The sequence below is a fragment of the Jaculus jaculus genome, chromosome 7 (assembly GCF_020740685.1).
Source record: "Jaculus jaculus isolate mJacJac1 chromosome 7, mJacJac1.mat.Y.cur, whole genome shotgun sequence".
NCBI classification, from domain to species: domain Eukaryota; kingdom Metazoa; phylum Chordata; class Mammalia; order Rodentia; family Dipodidae; genus Jaculus; species Jaculus jaculus.
In genome coordinates, this window is record NC_059108.1 from 141,339,986 (window position 1) to 141,356,134 (window position 16,149).

A 16,149-nucleotide genomic window follows, 5' to 3' on the forward strand; every position below is an offset into this window, starting at 1 on the left:
GAGATGAGATCACTCTGGATCAAATGGATGGGCCCAAAAATCCCAATGACAAGTGTCCCTAGACAGAAGAGAAGAAGGCACGGGCACTAGAGGAGAAGGCCACGTGAAGTCAGAGGCAGAGCCCAGAGCACGCAGCCACAAATCACACATGGCTTGGAACAGGGGAAGGCGGGAGAGGCAGCTCTGCCCCTGGAGCCTTCAGAAGAACGCAGCCCTGCTGACATTTTGATTTCAACCATCTGGGCTCCAGAACTGTACTGGAAAGAAGCTTCTGCTGTCTTAACTGCCGGGCTCGTGGTAACGTTATGAAAGTCTCCGGAAGCTCAGTGAAGGCCTGCTGAGAAGGCGTGCGCCTCCTGCTTTGTGTGGCTCATCTCTGAGGAGCTGGCAAAGTTACTTCCCAGCAGATCATGGGAAGCCCTGACTTGCCCCTGGCTGGAGCAGCCAGCAAGGAAGACCATGCTGCACCTACGGCTTCCACCCCCTTCAGAAGAGCCCGCAGCAGCCGTGGGCCGCCCCAGAGGCTGTGGAACCCCCCCACAAGCTAGGGCTCCCCATGAGGGTGGGTGTGGCTATGATGTAAAATGTCCCCAGAGACTCACGTGTTGGACACTTGCTTCCTCGGCTGCTGGCACAGTTGAGAAGTGACTGGATCATGAAGACACTTTATCAGTGGAGTCATGCCTGAATGAGGTCACACTGACTGGGCTGTTGGGAGGGAAGGCCTGCTAGAGGAAGTGAGTCATCATGCTGTGCTTTTGAAGGTGTGTCTTGGCCCTGCCCTGTCTACTTCTTTCCTCCCTCGCCCTTCTCCTCCCTCTTTCCCCTTTCCCTCTTTCTCTCTCCTCTGTTCTCTTCCCTTCTCTTTCCTTACCTTCTCTTTCCTTTCCTTCCCTTCCTTTCCCTTCCCCTCCCCTTCCCTCCCCTCCCCTTCCCTTCCCTTCTCTTCTCTCTCTCTGTCTCCCCACTTCTTTCTGGCTACCACAAGGTGAGCAGCTTTCTTTACCACAGTCCTCCACCATGTTGTTCAACCTCACCATAGGCCCAAGAACAAGAACAACACGAAGATCTCTGACACCAAGAGCCAAAATAAACCTCTCTTTGTTGTTGTTTTCTGAACTCTTTTGTCACAGTAATGGAAAAACTAACACAAAGATAGAGTGGAGACTCCCACCAGCCTACATCACCCCACATGATGTATCTGTTACTGTACTTGGCGTGATCTCATACCTGACAGGAAGCAGCTTAAGGAAGGAAAGGGTTCTGTCTTGAAGTTTGGGGCTATAGATTCCATCATGGTGGGGAAGATATGGTGGCAGGAGCCAGAGGCCAGCTGGTCACATTGCAGGCAGGGTCAGAAAGAGAGGGCTAGCAGGAAGTGGAGCCAAGCTATAAAACTCCCCCTTCCACCACCAGTGACCTGTTTCCTCTAGCAAGGTTCCATCTTCTAAAGGTTCCACAACTTTTCCAAGCAGCACCATCAGTGCCCTGTTGAGGGCGTTTTCTTTTTTTCTTTTCTTTTTCTTTTTCTTTTTTTTTTTTTTTTTTTTTTTTTTTGGTTTTCTGAAGTAGGGTCTCACGCTAGCTCAGGCTGACCTGGAATTCACTATGTAGTCTCAGGATGGCCTCAAACTCTTGGCAATCCTCATACCTCTGTCTCCCAAGTGCTGGGATTAAAGTCATGTGCCACCATACCTGGCATTTTCTATTTAAACCACAACAGTTCTGTTCCATGAGGGAGATCAGAACAGGCCTTTCATGCACCATAGCCATTGCACCTTTAGGCAGGAGCTTGTACTAAGATGGCCGTGTGCTTGGGAAGTGAGTGCTCAAGGAAAACTGGCAAGCCATCGATGCCATGTGCGGGTGGTGTCCAATTCAAGAATGGAGGCTGTTACCATACAAAGGGGAGAATGTAGGACATATGTCCACTGAAGACAAGCTCCCGACCAGAGGACTTCTGAACAAGACAGGAAACCAAGTTCAGAAACCTCATCCCAAAATTTCTGTCGGTTTCTGGACAGAACATCCACAATTTGCATGAAGTTCCCAAAGTCTGGTCTAAATTCCAGCACTATATCTTTTGGAGATCTGTATCCCAGGCTGCCCTTACTTCCTGTGTAGCTAAGGATGACCTCGAACCTCTGACCTTCATACCTTCACCTGTTGAGTGCTGGGATTCTAGACCTATGCCTGGCGTCTGTGGAGCTGGGACCGGAACCCAGGGCTTTGCGGCTGCGAGGCACACTTGCCACTGACTGAACGAAACCCGCAGCCCAATTCCAGGAGCCAGAACAATTTCCCTAAGGGATGACCTGATTAAAAGGTAGCGCCCATCCCAGGAAGAAAGGAAGATAATGGACCCGGAGAAGAACATCATTAGTGGTTGAATTTCAGACTATATAAGAACTGTTCAGAGGGAAGAGACTCCTGGGGAGAGGAGCCTTACCTAACAGCAGCGCTCCTCAGGAGTCATCCTCTATGACTAATTAGATGAGCGGCGACAGGTCGAGCTGTTAATAATCAAAACGGCCAGCCTTGTGTGGACTGTGTAACAATGCGAGGGGCAGGAAGAGTGTTCCCTCCACTTCAGGGAGCACTCACACTCACGAGGCTCACACAGCAGAGCGAGACTGTACTTTGGCCAATCCACTTCCAGAGTTTTCCTTGGCTGTTCCAGAAGTGATAACAGGCACTGGCAGGAAAGTCTTTGCCTAAAGGACTTGACTCTTCCAACTCAGAGCCACAGTCCTTTAAGGCCTTCCTGAGAACCCAACCCTTCCCCCAAATCCAGACCCTCACGTGCCGCTGGTATTAAGTAAAGGGCAGGTAAGAGAAGAGCATGGGCTCCCGGAAGCCACAGGCAGAAAGACACGAACACTAACGAGTAACAATGTCAGCCCAGTCTCTAGAAAGACTGGATGTCAAACATCCCAGAGTCTCAGAATATTCACCCTGTTTAAATGGACTGGTGAACTGAACAGACGGGTCTGCAAGGATGAAGTACAAAATGTCCAATACGTGATCAGTCGTCAGCTGGGCGTGGTGGCGCACGCCTTTGATCCCAGCACTCGGGAGGCCGAGGGAGGAAGATTGCCATGAGTTCAAGGCCAGCCTGAGACTACATAGTGAATTCCAGGTCAGCTTGGGCTAGAGTGAGACCCTACCTCAAACAAACATAAGAGCTCAGTGGTTAAGGATGTTTGCTTGTAAAGCCCAATAACCTTGGTCCAATTCCTCAGTACCTACATGAAGCCAGATTCACAAAATGGTGCATGCATCTGGAGTTTGTTTGCAGTGGGAGGAGGCCCTGGAGTGTTTCTCTCTCTCTCTCTCTCCTTCTCTCTCTCATAAATCCATACATACACAAATAAATTAATAAATAAGTGGCCAATAAACAACAAAATGTTCTTCATTAGGTTCTTTGGCTGCCAGTTTGCTCTTGCTTTTTAAATTTTGTTTATTTTTATTTATTTTTTTATTTGAGAATGACAGACAGAGGGAGAAAGAGGCAGAGAGAGAGAGAGGGAGAGAGAGAGAGAGAGAGAGAATGGGCGCACAAGGGCCTCCAGCCACTGTAAACGAACTCCAGACACGTGTGACCCCTTGTGCATCTGGCTAACGTGGGTCCTGGGGAATCGAGCCTCAAACCCAGGTTCTTTGGCTTCACAGGCAAGCGCTTAACCACTAAGCTGTCTCTCTAGCCCTGTTCTTGCTTTTTGTGGTGCTAGAGGTGGTTTTTCTCTTGCTCACCATTATGAAACTTCCCCTGGATCTGCAAGCCTGAAATAAATCCCTTCCTCCCATAATCTGTGTCTGGTTTCGAGGTTCATCCCAGAAGCTTGGAGCTGACTGCAACACTGGGCTAGAATGAGACCCACCATGAAAACAAAGCAAGCAAACAAACAAAAAAAGCCAGACTTATGCTCACCAAACTGCCTTATAAGCACTTTTCTTAACATTTATACCTATATGTACTAATGTTACTCTCAGTTTTGGTTAGAGAAGCTTCTCTTTTCAGATGGTGGTGACCTTGGGATGACTCAAAAGTCACCATACTGCTGAGAAGAAGCGACAGAATAGTGCTCGGCACTGAAGCATCTCTATCACACCCCCCAAGGCTCAGGGTCCACTGCAGAAGAGGTGGTGGAAAGAATGTAAGAGCCAAAGGAAGGGTAGGGACTGCTTACAATGCACTCTTGCAGATGCAAAATGGCCTGTATATCTGTGACCTCACAGTGTCTGATACGACCTACACAAGACCCTCATAAAAGGAGGAAAGGATGATGACATTAAAATAGAGACTGATGGAGAGAAAAGGGGGATATATGATGGAGAGTGGAGTTGCAAAGGGGAAAGTGAGGGGGGAGGGAATTATCATGGTGTATCATGTCTATAATTATGGAAGTCGTCGATAAAACTTTTTGGAAATTAACATATTTTTTAAAAAAGTAAGGCCAAGTGTGGTGGTGCACACTTGTAATCTCCTCAGCACTCAGGAGGCAGAGTTAGGAAGATCACCATGAGTTCGAGGCCACCCTGAGACTCCATAGTGAATTCCAGGTCAGCCTGGGCTAGAGTGAGACCCTACCTTGAAAAACCAAAAACATAAAAATAAAAAAAAAAAAAACACCTGGGTTCAAGCACTGGCTCAGGCACCTCCAGGTTTGTGATCTTAGGCAAGACAAGAATCCTAAGCTCTCCTGAACCATGGTTTCATCTTCTGCAAAAGGAAGGCGATAACTGTTCTTCCCCCTTTCATATTAAATGAAGGAACACACAGAAAATGCTTCCAGTAGGGCCTGGCACACAGTGAGCATTCAGCAAATGTTGGCTGTTTGGATTATTAATGAGTGAGTGAGGAGGGAAGTGCTCAGCTTTCCAGGCGGGGTCCCACGAGGGCTCCTTACGATTTCTCAGCCATTTTTCTCACGACATCATCAATACTGGTGCGCTGGCTGCAAGGACACGTTACTGCTATTTCCCTGCCTGGCTGTGGCCTGGAGACGTCTCGGATAGAGGAGTCTGAGGTTTGCTTCAGTTTTGCTCCTAGAAGAAACAAGGGGCGGGGGCTGGAGAGATGGCTTAGCGGTTAAGGCGCTTGTCTGCAAAGCTAAAGGACCTCGGTTCAACTCCCCAGGACCCACGTTAGCCAGATGCACAAGGGGGCGCACACGTCTGGAGTTCATTTGCAGTGGCTGGAGGCCCTGGCTCACCCATTCTCTCTCTCTCTATCTGACTCTTTCTCTGTCTGTCACTCTCAAATAAATAAATCAAACAAACAAACAAACAAAAGAAACAAGGGCAGGCAGCCTTACAACGAAATTCTACCACCATGGACAAACCAGTGTGCTTCTCCTAGCATTCTTTATTAGTATCCAGCTGGGTCCCTACATAATAGTCAACAGCCAGCTATTCTTCTAACCTCCAAGAACTTGTTGAGAAGAAACTGTCCCAAGCCGAGTGAAATGTTTAAGTTGGTTTTGGGGTCAGTCATGTTCTGACTCCTCCTTCCTTCAAAATCTTGACAATGAGCGTAAAGGTCAGCCAGCCGCCCTGGGGACAGCCAGGTATACACTGAGCTCAGCACACCCCTGCTTCACTCATCCTTGTTTGGCCTGTTTTCTTCTGGTTCCCGTTTTATTTGGTCTTCACACTTGTCTTAGGAGGTAATTCCTATTATATCTCTATGGTAGACTGGGAGGAATACAGCCTCTCTGGGCTAAGAACTTTCCTTGGAAGTTATTCATGTATCAAGTAGAAAAGTCATACTTGGGCTGGGGAGTTGGCTTAGCAGTTAAGACACTTACCTGTGAAGCCTAAGAACCCAGGTTTCAATTCTCCAGTACCTGCATTAGCCAGATGCACGAGGTGGCACATGTGTCTGGAGTTTGTTTTCAGTGGCCGGAGACCCTAGCTTGCCTTTTCTCTCTCTACCTGTTTCTCTCTCTCTCTCCCCTCTCTGAAATAAATAAAATATTAAAAAGTATATATATTACTTAAAAGTCAGGCTTCAGGCTGGAGAGATGGCTTAGCGGTTAAGCGGTTGCCTGTGAAGCCTAAGGACCCCAGTTCTAGGCTCGATTCTCCAGGACCCACATTAGCCAGATGCCCAAGGGGGCACATGCGTCTGGAGTTCGTTTGCAGTGGCTGGAGGCCCTGGAGCGCCCATATTCTCTCTCTCTCTCTCTCTCTCTCTCTCTCTCTCTCTCTCTCTCTCTGTTTCTCTGTCTGCCTCTTTCTCTCTGTGTGTCACTCTCAAACAAATAATTTTTTTTTTCAAGTCAGGCTTCATGAGGTCTGGGCATCTGATTCCAGAATCCAGGCTCTGAGCCGTTAACCAGCAGAGGAAGAGGACAAACTGCGGTACCTCCCTGGGCTGCTGGGCTTCCGTGAGCCGCTCAGGAGCAGCAGGGATGGCAGAGGCCTGATTAGATCCCCAAATCTTGGCTGCTCTGATTGTGCCCTCAAGAGAGCTGTTAGAATGGGCGTGTCCTCAGGAGAGTAGGGAGAGGGAATCACTGAGGCTCCTCCCGAAGTTCTGAGATGGATGGAGAACAAAAGCAGAGAAAGAAGAGACCAATGGCAAGAAAAGGCAAACTTCTGGCAAATTCTCCGTTTGCCAAGGGCTGGCTCAACCTGACCCCTTCCTTCTCAGTAACTGCCCCGGCCTGGGGAGGCTGCATGGAGGGAGTGCCTCGGGTGCACGTAGTCCAGGCTGGGCGCCCGCCGTACAGCTCCTCTGGATCTGGTCCACAGCCCCTGGGCCTCCTCCCTGTCCCACTCAGGCACTCCTCCCCGCCCCCCAGCCTGATCAGGATGCAGCATTGTCACAATGGCTGTTTTTAATCCTTCCTGGATCTCTTTTATTTTTTCCCCCTTTGCTGGGCTGCCCAGGCTGTAATTTTTCCCTCTGTGTCATCCATCACAGGTACAGCGTTGCTTGTGCAAATTAAAATGCACCTCAGAATAATAAAAAAGGGGGCTTTCTCTTGCCCCCTCCTTTTCTTTCTCAGCAGTGACTCCTCAACACAAAACATTTGTCTCGGGCAGGAGCATTAACCCCATGTATACCAATTCCAATCCCATGTAACTGTGGCCAGGTACCCAAAACAGCTCCCCACCTCCACCCCCAGGGTTCATATGCTCTATATGAATAGAAATCACAGATAGGCAAGGAACAGCTCCCTTCACGTTGATAGCCCTGGATTCCAGAAGCTCACAACCTAGGCTGCCAAGCCCAGAGACTTCTCTTGCTAAGCCTGGGCTTCATTGCTCTGATGCTCAAGGCATAGCATATGCTCTGGGCTCAGAGTTCCAGCTCCCTCTCTCTCTCTCTCTCTCTCTCTGTCTCTCTCTCTCTCTCTGTCTCTCTCTCTTTCCCTCTCTACTCTTCTAGTGACTGAGTCTCTCTCCGGAACTCTTCAACCTCCTCCTCATGTGACAGCTCTGAGATTTGGGGATCGGAGTGTTTATCTTTCAGTGGTTCTCTGGGACTCTTCAGCCATCTCCTGGCTATTATTGTGAAGTTGGAAATCCGGGGTTTGTGCGCTCTTTGTATAACCGCTCAGCCTATGAGCAAGACCACAGGCAGGCAGGAGACCTTTGGGGAGAAGCTTTTGTTGGACCTAAAATTTCAATACTGAGTGTTAGCACCCTGGAGAGAATCCTCCTAGATTAACTTGATGGGACTGAGAAATAGCCTGCTTATACAGCTGGGAAAGGAGCGAGGTGTGATTCTTCCAATCACGGCTCCAGGCAGCAAGACTGCCAGGTCCACCACCCACAGGTCTTGCACATGAACCAACCGCACATCTCACCTATGAACCGATCACAGGTTTTGCTGAGTCACTACAGAGGTGGTCACTATCTCTTCATTACTTAGAAAAGCTACGTGGTGAGAGGAGCTTGTCTTGCTGGGAGCAGAGTCTTTCAAAGCCAGTACAGGGCTGGAGAGATGGCTTAGCGGTTAAGCGCTTGCCTGTGAAGCCTAAGGACCCCGGTTCGAGGCTCGGTTCCCCAGGTCCCACGTTAGCCAGATGCACAAGGGGGCGCACGTGTCTGGAGTTTGTTTGCAGTGGCTGGAGGCCCTGGGGCGCCCATTCTCTCTCTCTCCCTCTATCTGTCTGTGTCTGTCGCTCTCAAATAAATAAATAAATAATGAACAAAAATATTTTAATTTAAAAAAAAGCCAGTACAAATTGCCCGGAGTGGCTGTGACTAGAGCAAGGCTTCCTGATGTCGATGTGAAGGAAAAGTAAGAATTAAAGGGTACTCACAACAAAGACAACGCTAACATCTTTTCATACTGCTCAACTTCTGGCCAAATATCCTTTGGGAGAATCGGGTCCTTCCACCTTTGTTGCAGCCAGTGAGATGAATGAGTCACCCAGAGAGCCGTAGGGAAGAGTGACTGTTTCTCCGGATTCTGCTTTTGGGACCTTTGAGTGCTAAACACTCTGTCTCTTTAGCCCTCACTATACACCTGTGAAACCGAATTCTTGTTATTGTCATTTTACAAATGAATAATCTGGGTGGTTGGTTGGAACATTGATTCAAAATCCCACACCCTACTTTTCTACTTCTCTGGCCCATGAGTCAGTAGAATCATGAGCATCCTATGGGAGCTTGTTAAGAATACAGAATAGGGATATTTTTATAATCATGGAAAATGTTAATAAAAATTGAGAAAAAAATAATACAGAATAGGGGCTGGAGGGCTGGTTAAGCAGCTAAGGCACTTGCCTGCAAAGCTAAAGGACCCAGGTTCAATTCCTCCAGGACCCACATAAGACAGATGCACACAGTGGCGCATGCATCTGGAGTTCTTTGTAGCAGCTAAAGGCCCTGGTGCACCCATTCTCTATCACTCTCTCTATCTCAAATAAATAAATATTTATAAAGAAAAAAAGAATACACAATAGGGGCTGGAGAGATGGCTCAGTGGTTCAAAGCACTTACTTGCAAATCCTGATGGCCCAGGTTCAATTCTCTTTCACATAAAGCCAGTTGCACAAAGTGGAGCATGCATCTGGAGTTTGTCTGCAGTGGCAGGAGGCCCTGGTGCACCCATTCTCTCTTTTTCTACCTCTTTCTGTTTCTCAAATAAACAAAGAAATAAATCTTTAAAAAAAAAAAAAGAATATATAATCCCAGGCCTTAATCCAGACCTTCTGAGTCATAATCTGCAGTTTGAAAATACCCAGTGATTCATGTGCATCATTTAAAATTTATTTTATTTATTTATTTGAGAGTGAGAGAAAGAAGCAGAGGCAGAGAGAGGGGGTAGGGAGAGAATGAGCATGCCAGGGCCTCTAGCCACTGTAAACGAACTCCAGACATGGTGCCACCTTATGCATCTGGTTGTATGTGGGTGGTAGGGGACTGAACCTGGGTCTTTAGGCTTGGTTGGCAAGCGCCTTAACTGCTAAGGCATCTCTCCAGCCCTCATGTGCATCTTACAGTTAAATAGGTGCAGATCTAAAATACTGTTTCTCTCATGTGCCCCTCCCCACTCTAACCGCTGTGATGTCCTGATATTCACCTGTCAAGAAAGGTCCTTCTCTGGGGGACTTGACTCAAGCATTTCCCTCCCACCATGAAGCCAGGTCCCATGTGGGTCTGCCCAGCCCTTCCTACCTGGTCCTGTTTCCATCAGAGCAAGTATCATGGTTATTGTACTGACACGGTGCTTCATTGTCCTTGAAGGTCCCCTGGAGGCTGGGGAGGTGCCTTCTTCTGTTCTGTCTCTGGAGTTCCAGTACAGGGCCTGGCACTTAACCAAAAGTCTGACAGGAAGCCTTTATGTGTCTGCATCTCAATGCTCCTGAAAACACACACAGAGTTTCTCTACTCAGAAAAGATTTATACTTTTGGACAATAGGATAGGCAGATTTTCTCTGTTAGTGCCATTAAATATGACCAGAAGCCCTCTCAGCATTACACAGAAAACAATCATGAGGAGATTCTGAAAGGTGGGAAGAAGGAAGCAGACTTGTTAGGAACATGTCAGAACCCAAAGAAGAAGACAGTGATGTGTCCTCTGGGCTTCCTTCTTGCCTCATGTACGCCACACTTGAAGCTGGAGAAGTCAGCACCCTGGAAGCACCAGCGGGGACAGAGTCTAGAAACAACCAACCCTAACCAAAGGCTTAGGAAAGAATACGCCTAGCAAGACAGAAAACACTAAGACTGAACTCCCAGCGGGGCATGGAGGTGCACGCCTTTAATCCCAGCACTCGCTGTGAGTTCGAGGCCACCCTGAGACTACGTGGTGAATCCCAGGTCAATCTAAGCTAGAGTGAGACCCTACCTCGAAAAACAACAAGCAAACAAACAAACAAACAAAAGACTGAACTCCTGAGATATCTCCTGGGATACCTTCCAGTGAGTTGTTGGTCAGAGGGGTCCCTAAAACCCCAAAGACAATACAGGCTATTGCCAAGGTTCTTGGTTGCCCATCAGAGCTAAATGGTAAGACCCTACTGCTGATGCCGCACCAGGGTTAGGCTTCAGGACACTGAGAAATCAAGCTGGAGCTGAGCTGGAAGCCTCCTCCCTGTTGACGAGCTGTCTTGGTGCTGGAAAGAGTGGTAGCTTGTTGGGGAAGAAAAGTCATCAGTGGTCTTAAGCAGCAGTGGACCTTACAAACTACATGGCCTGTAGGGTCCACTGCTTTGTCCAACTACGTCGTCCAGCTGCTGCAGTGGCATCATGTATGTTATGGGGAAACCAACTACTCTCTGAGTGGATTTGACGCCGGCTTCATGAAAGGGAATTCATGACTGGCACTGAAAACCTAATCAAAAGCTTATGGCTAGCAAGGTCCTGAGCCCTAGGGAAGCTACTCCTGTTGTTTGGTAACATGGATATAATTTGGCCACAAAATTGCTTCTAAATATTTACGCTTGTGTCAGTATATTTATGTCTCTTTCGCTTTTGGTTAGTGAAGATGCTCTTTTTAGATGGTTGTGACTACTAGAGACACCCCAAGCCCAGTGTCCAGCACTAAGTAAGACATCTCTAGCACGTCCTCCAAGTCTCAGGAACCATTGCCGAAGAGGTGGAGGAAATAATGTAAGAGCCAAAGGAAGGGGCGGAGTGCTTGGATACTGGCTTCCAGACACAAAGTGGCCATGGCAGTCGTGAACTCACAGTGGTCGCCTAATATGACAGCAGAAATGTGATGACATCAAAACCCAAGAGTGACTGATTAGATAAAGGAAGGCGGAAGGAGGGGATTATGACCAAGGTACATTGTGTCTATGAATGAAGTTGGCAATAAAAAGCTTAAAAAAAGCAAAGACTGAAGCTAGGTGTGGTAGTGCACACCTTTAATCCCAGCACTCAGGAGGCAGAGGTAGGAGGATCACTGTGAGTTCAAGGCCAGCATGGGACTACAGAGTGGGTTTTAGGTCAGCCTGGGCTAGAGTGAAACCTTGCCTCAAAAAAAAAAAAAAAATAGGGGGGTTGTCTGGAGAGATTGCTCAAGGTTAAGGTGCATGCTTGCAAAGCCAAAGGACCAGGGTGACAGGATGGCTAAAAACTTGAAGGAACAAAGGTTATGCAGTGGGAAACAGCCCACAGGTCTGGCCCTGGCTACGGGGGACGGGGGTGGGGGTGGAGGGGTAGAGGGAGGCAAAGCTGCCACCATAAAAGGTAGCCAGGAACCTGTGGTAAAAAATCACATGAGCCCTCCCACGCACAGAACAGACCCCGCTGTTCCTGCCTTATGTCCACTGGGGGAATTTGGGGAGATAGCAACTCCTCCTCCGTGTCAGGACAGTCTCAGAGAAGAAACTCATTTTGCCCACTTTTCACATCTCAGAAGGCTTATGGCCAAGTGGCATCTTGAGTGAGTCTCTGTTGTTTGAGACTGAGCTACTCTGGAGACCTACAAACCGGGAACGGTCTCCAGTAGGGAGCCTGGGTACAACTTGTCACAGCATCTGGGTGGGAAATGACCACGAGAGTGGCAGTCTTCTGGGGAGGATCAGTGGTGTATTTGTGAGCAGGAGGGGTCAAGCTGTGCAGGGGTTGGGGGTTGGGGGTGCAGTCCTCTGTGGTAAGGAGCAGCCCCACCACTTGGGGATAACAGTGGAGACTGAGTCCCAAGCCCATAGCCAGCAGAGTGCCCAGCCTCCAGAACTGACTCCTTGCCACATGTGGCTTGCTGCTTACAAGCACTGAGAGTGCTGAGCCCTGGGTGGCTGAGCACTTACTGGGTCTCCACAGTGTCCTCTCTCCCCTACATGATTTCCCTATGAAGAAGGGTCTGAAAGGCTTGAGAGCAGCAGACAGCATGGCAACTTCTTCCTGTTCTCCCTCCCACTGTGATCTCCCCCCCCACACTCTCCCATGGTCTCAAGGTATAGCCCTCAGCTTGGACATTAGACAGCCCTGGGGAGACATCTCTGTGGTGCGTGGGAACGTGCCTGGCCCCCCAGGCCACAAAACTAATTACAGTCAATAATGGCCCCTGATATGGAAAGAAGAGAAGCTTCTAGAGTGGGTACAGCATACACATTCTTCTCAGCAGCTCATGGGACTGTCTCTAAAATAGATCACATGTTAGACTACAAAGCTAGTCTTAACAAATGCCACCAAATTATCAAATCACAGTAGAACAAAACTAGAAATCAATGACTACAGGAGTTTTTTAAAAAAATTTTTTCCCAAAATCATATTGGTGAATACAAATCCAAGCCAAAGCATTATAGATTTATATGCATTATGACTATGCTTAGAAATAAAGCAGTTGGGGGCTGGAGCGATGGCTTAGCAGTTAAGGCATTTGCCTGCAAAGCCAAAGGACCAGGTTTGGTTCCCCAAGACCCACGTAAACCAGTTGCACAAGGGGGCGCATGCATCTGGAGTTCATTTGCAATGGCTGGAGGTCATGGCACACCCATTTTCTTTTTTTTTTTTTTTTTTTTTTTTTTAGAGAGACAGACACAGAGAGAAAGACAGATAGAGGAAGAGATAGAGAATGGGCGCGCCAGGGCTTCCAGCCTCTGCAAAGGAACTCCAGATGCGTGCGCCCCCTTGTGCATCTGGCTAACGTGGGACCTGGGGAACCGAGCCTCGAACCGGGGTCCGTAGGCTTCACAGGCAAGCGCTTAACCGCTAAGCCATCTCTCCAGCCCAGCACACCCATTTTCTATCTCTCTCTCTCTACCTGCCTATTTCTATCTCTCTCTCTCTCTCAAATGAATAAATAAAAAATAAAAATAAAATACTTAAAAAAAAAAAAGAAATAAAGCAGTTGGGGCTTGGGAGATAGCTCAGTGTTCAAAGGTACTTGCAGAAGAAACTGGCCTGGATTCCCTGTACCCACATAAAACCAGATGCAGGTGGCCTTGTCGTCCATCTTTTTCTCCCGTGCGCGGACGTCTCGCCGTTCCCGTCAGCCTCCGGCCCGCGGTGCTGACCCCCAATACCATGCCTTCAATTAAGTTGCAAAGTTCTGATGGAGAGATATTTGAAGTTGATGTAGAAATTGCCAAGCAGTCTGTGACCATCAAAACCGTGATGGAAGATTTGGGAATGGATGATGAAGGAGAGGATGACCCAGTTCCCCTACCAAATGCTAATGCAGCAATACTAAAAAAGGTCATTCAGTGGTGCACCCACCATAAGGAAGACCCTCCTCCTCCTGAGGATGACGAGAACAAAGAGAAGTGGACGGATGACATCCCTGTGCGGGACCAAGAATTCCTGAAAGTTGACCAAGGAATACTTTTTGAACTTATGCTGGCTGCAAACTACTTAGACATCAAGGGTTTGCTGGACGTTACATGCAAGACTGTTGCCAATATGATTAAGGGGAAGACTCCTGAGGAGATCAGCAAAACCTTCAATTTTAAAAATGATTTTACCGGGCTGGAGAGATGGCTTAGCGGTTAAGCGCTTGCCTGTGAAGCCTAAGGGCCCCGGTTCGAGGCTCGGTTCCCCAGGTCCCACGTTAGCCAGATGCACAAGGGGTCACATGCGTCTGGAGTTCGTTTGCAGAGGCTGGAAGCCCTGGCATGCCCATTCTCTCTCTCTCCCTCTATCTGTCTTTCTCTCTGTGTCTGTCGCTCTCAAATAAATAAATAAAAAATTAAAAAAAAAAAAGATGATTTTACCAAAGAGGAAGAGGCCTAGGTGCGCAAAGAGAACCAGTAGTGTGAAGAGAAATAAAAGGTTGTGCCTGACACTGTAACACTATAAGGATTGTTCCAAATACTAGTTGCACTGCTCTGTTTATGATGCTAAGTATTAGACACACAGTAGGGAAATGCAGCAGCAAATCAACTGTATTAGCATAACAGTGTCCTCCTTGCATGTGGAGTCTGAGTACAGATTCCAAGTTAAAGGCGGAGTTCCTTCAAGTGTGAGCGAAAGTTGTCTTTCTTTACTCTCAATAAAACTGAGCTATGGGTTCTCTGGAGAGAGTGGCATCTTGGACTTTTTCTGTTTTTTGCAAAGCGATTTCTGCCTGGTTTATTGTCCAGTTAACTTCAGTGAACTTTTCAGAGTTGCCATTGTAAATAAAACAACTTACGAGAGGGGTTTTGTAATAGAAAAACTAGGATCTTTGTTCAAGACTTGGAAACTGGAAGCAGGCAACTTGAAGTTAATGCTCTGACTGGAGCTGTTAGGATGCCTCCAGCCTCCTGAGCCAAGCAGAACGCTGCTCTTGATTAGCTCGTATGTAGCTGGGTTCTCTTCATTGAACCTGAGGACTGGGGTTTGGTTTTTCTTTCTTATTATTTTTTTGGGGGTGGATCTTTTTAAATTTTTAATCACAGCTTTGAATATGTTGCCTAAAGACTCAGTTATTACCCAGTCTGTGGTTTTGTGGGGAAATGTAACTAGACAATTTGTTAGGTTTCAATTAAAAAAAAAAACCACTTAATTAATAAAAAAAAACAGATGCACAAAGTGACATGCATCTGGAGTTCAGTTGCAGTGGCAAAAGGCCCTGGCTCACCCTTATTTATTTATTCTCTCTACCCACAAATAAACACATAAAAATGCAAAAAATAAACTGCATTAAAAATTTGTAAAAAGAAATAAAAGTCCCTAACTCATTGTAAGAAGCGACTACAAGCTAGACAACAAAACCAAATGTGGAGAAATGAAAAGAAAATTGCAGCAAAAGAATATACTTTCAGGGATCATTTCTACAGTCCATTGCTCGAGAAGTTTCTCTGGCTGTGTGGAGCACGGAGACCGCGAGGAGGAGGCGCAGCGTTCTCTCCTCAGCGTGAGGTGGCACTTGGTGTCGCTTTCCTGAAACTGCCACTTGCCACGGACGGTGGTTCCTGCTCTCCTTCGAGGAGCTGGAGGGAGAGGACACAGACTGAGTGGAAAAGAAAAAGAAAGAAAATTACCAGAAAATACTATTCTAAATACTAATGCGAAACGGCAAAATATGATAGTATCCACAACTTGACAATGAATGAAAAATAAAATGTGATCAGGTTGGTACTTTCCCAGGAATGAAAAATTGGTTCCAACATTAAAGACGTAATTAATGTAATTTGTCACTTTAAAAGACTAAAAGAGAAATAAAACAAATAGTTCTAGAGATGCTGAAAGTAATTACCATTCAAAAAGGAAGGGAGCTTGTGCAGATTAAGAATGTCTATGAAAACTGACATAAACACAATGTTGAAATGCTAAAGTTTTCCTCAGATAACATTTATGTGAAAAATAATTATCACAGCTTTTATTCTACTATTTTTTTTTTCTTTTTATTGAGACCTGTAGCCAAGCATGGTGGTGCACACCTTTAACTCCAGCACTTGGGAGGCAGAGGTATGAGGATCATCATGAGTTTGAGGCCACCCTGAGACTACATAGTGAATTCTAGGTCAGCCTAGGCTAGAGCAAGATCCTACCTTAAAAAAAAAAAAAAGAGAGAACTGTAATATATGAACATATTGCAATTTAGTCATAGTCTTGTGTTTCCTTCCCTCCCTTATTCCAGTGAGGGCCCTCCTCAGTGGGGTTATCAATAATCACTGTGGGGTCTTATAAAGTACCCTCCAAGGGCCCCAAGGTAACAGAAGCTGGGGTGAACATATACATATATTTTTTAAAAACCCTCCAAGAGGGATGGCTTAGTGGCTAAGGCATTTGCCTTCAAAGCCAAAGGACCCA

At 47.1% G+C, this 16,149-nt stretch overlaps 1 protein-coding gene and 1 non-coding gene across 2 annotated transcripts; both read left to right on the top strand.

Moving 5' to 3' along the window:
• The first annotated feature begins 13,440 nt into the window (after window positions 1-13,440).
• Window positions 13,441-14,145, top strand: LOC123462363 (S-phase kinase-associated protein 1-like). Its single transcript, XM_045155632.1, has 2 exons — window positions 13,441-13,879; window positions 14,129-14,145. The coding sequence occupies exons 1-2, from the start codon at window positions 13,441-13,443 to the stop codon at window positions 14,143-14,145; spliced, it is 456 nt and encodes a 151-aa protein (XP_045011567.1).
• Window positions 14,146-15,142: 997 nt separating this feature from the next.
• Window positions 15,143-15,355, top strand: LOC123462396. The gene has a single exon (XR_006638221.1). It is a non-coding gene; the product is annotated as a small nucleolar RNA U3 (small nucleolar RNA).
• The last annotated feature ends 794 nt before the right edge of the window (window positions 15,356-16,149 follow it).

What these genes read in the sequence shown, in the direction of transcription:
- LOC123462363 (XM_045155632.1), top strand. Translation starts at nt 13,441, where the DNA reads ATGCCTTCAATTAAGTTGCAAAGTTCTGATGGAGAGATATTTGAAGTT.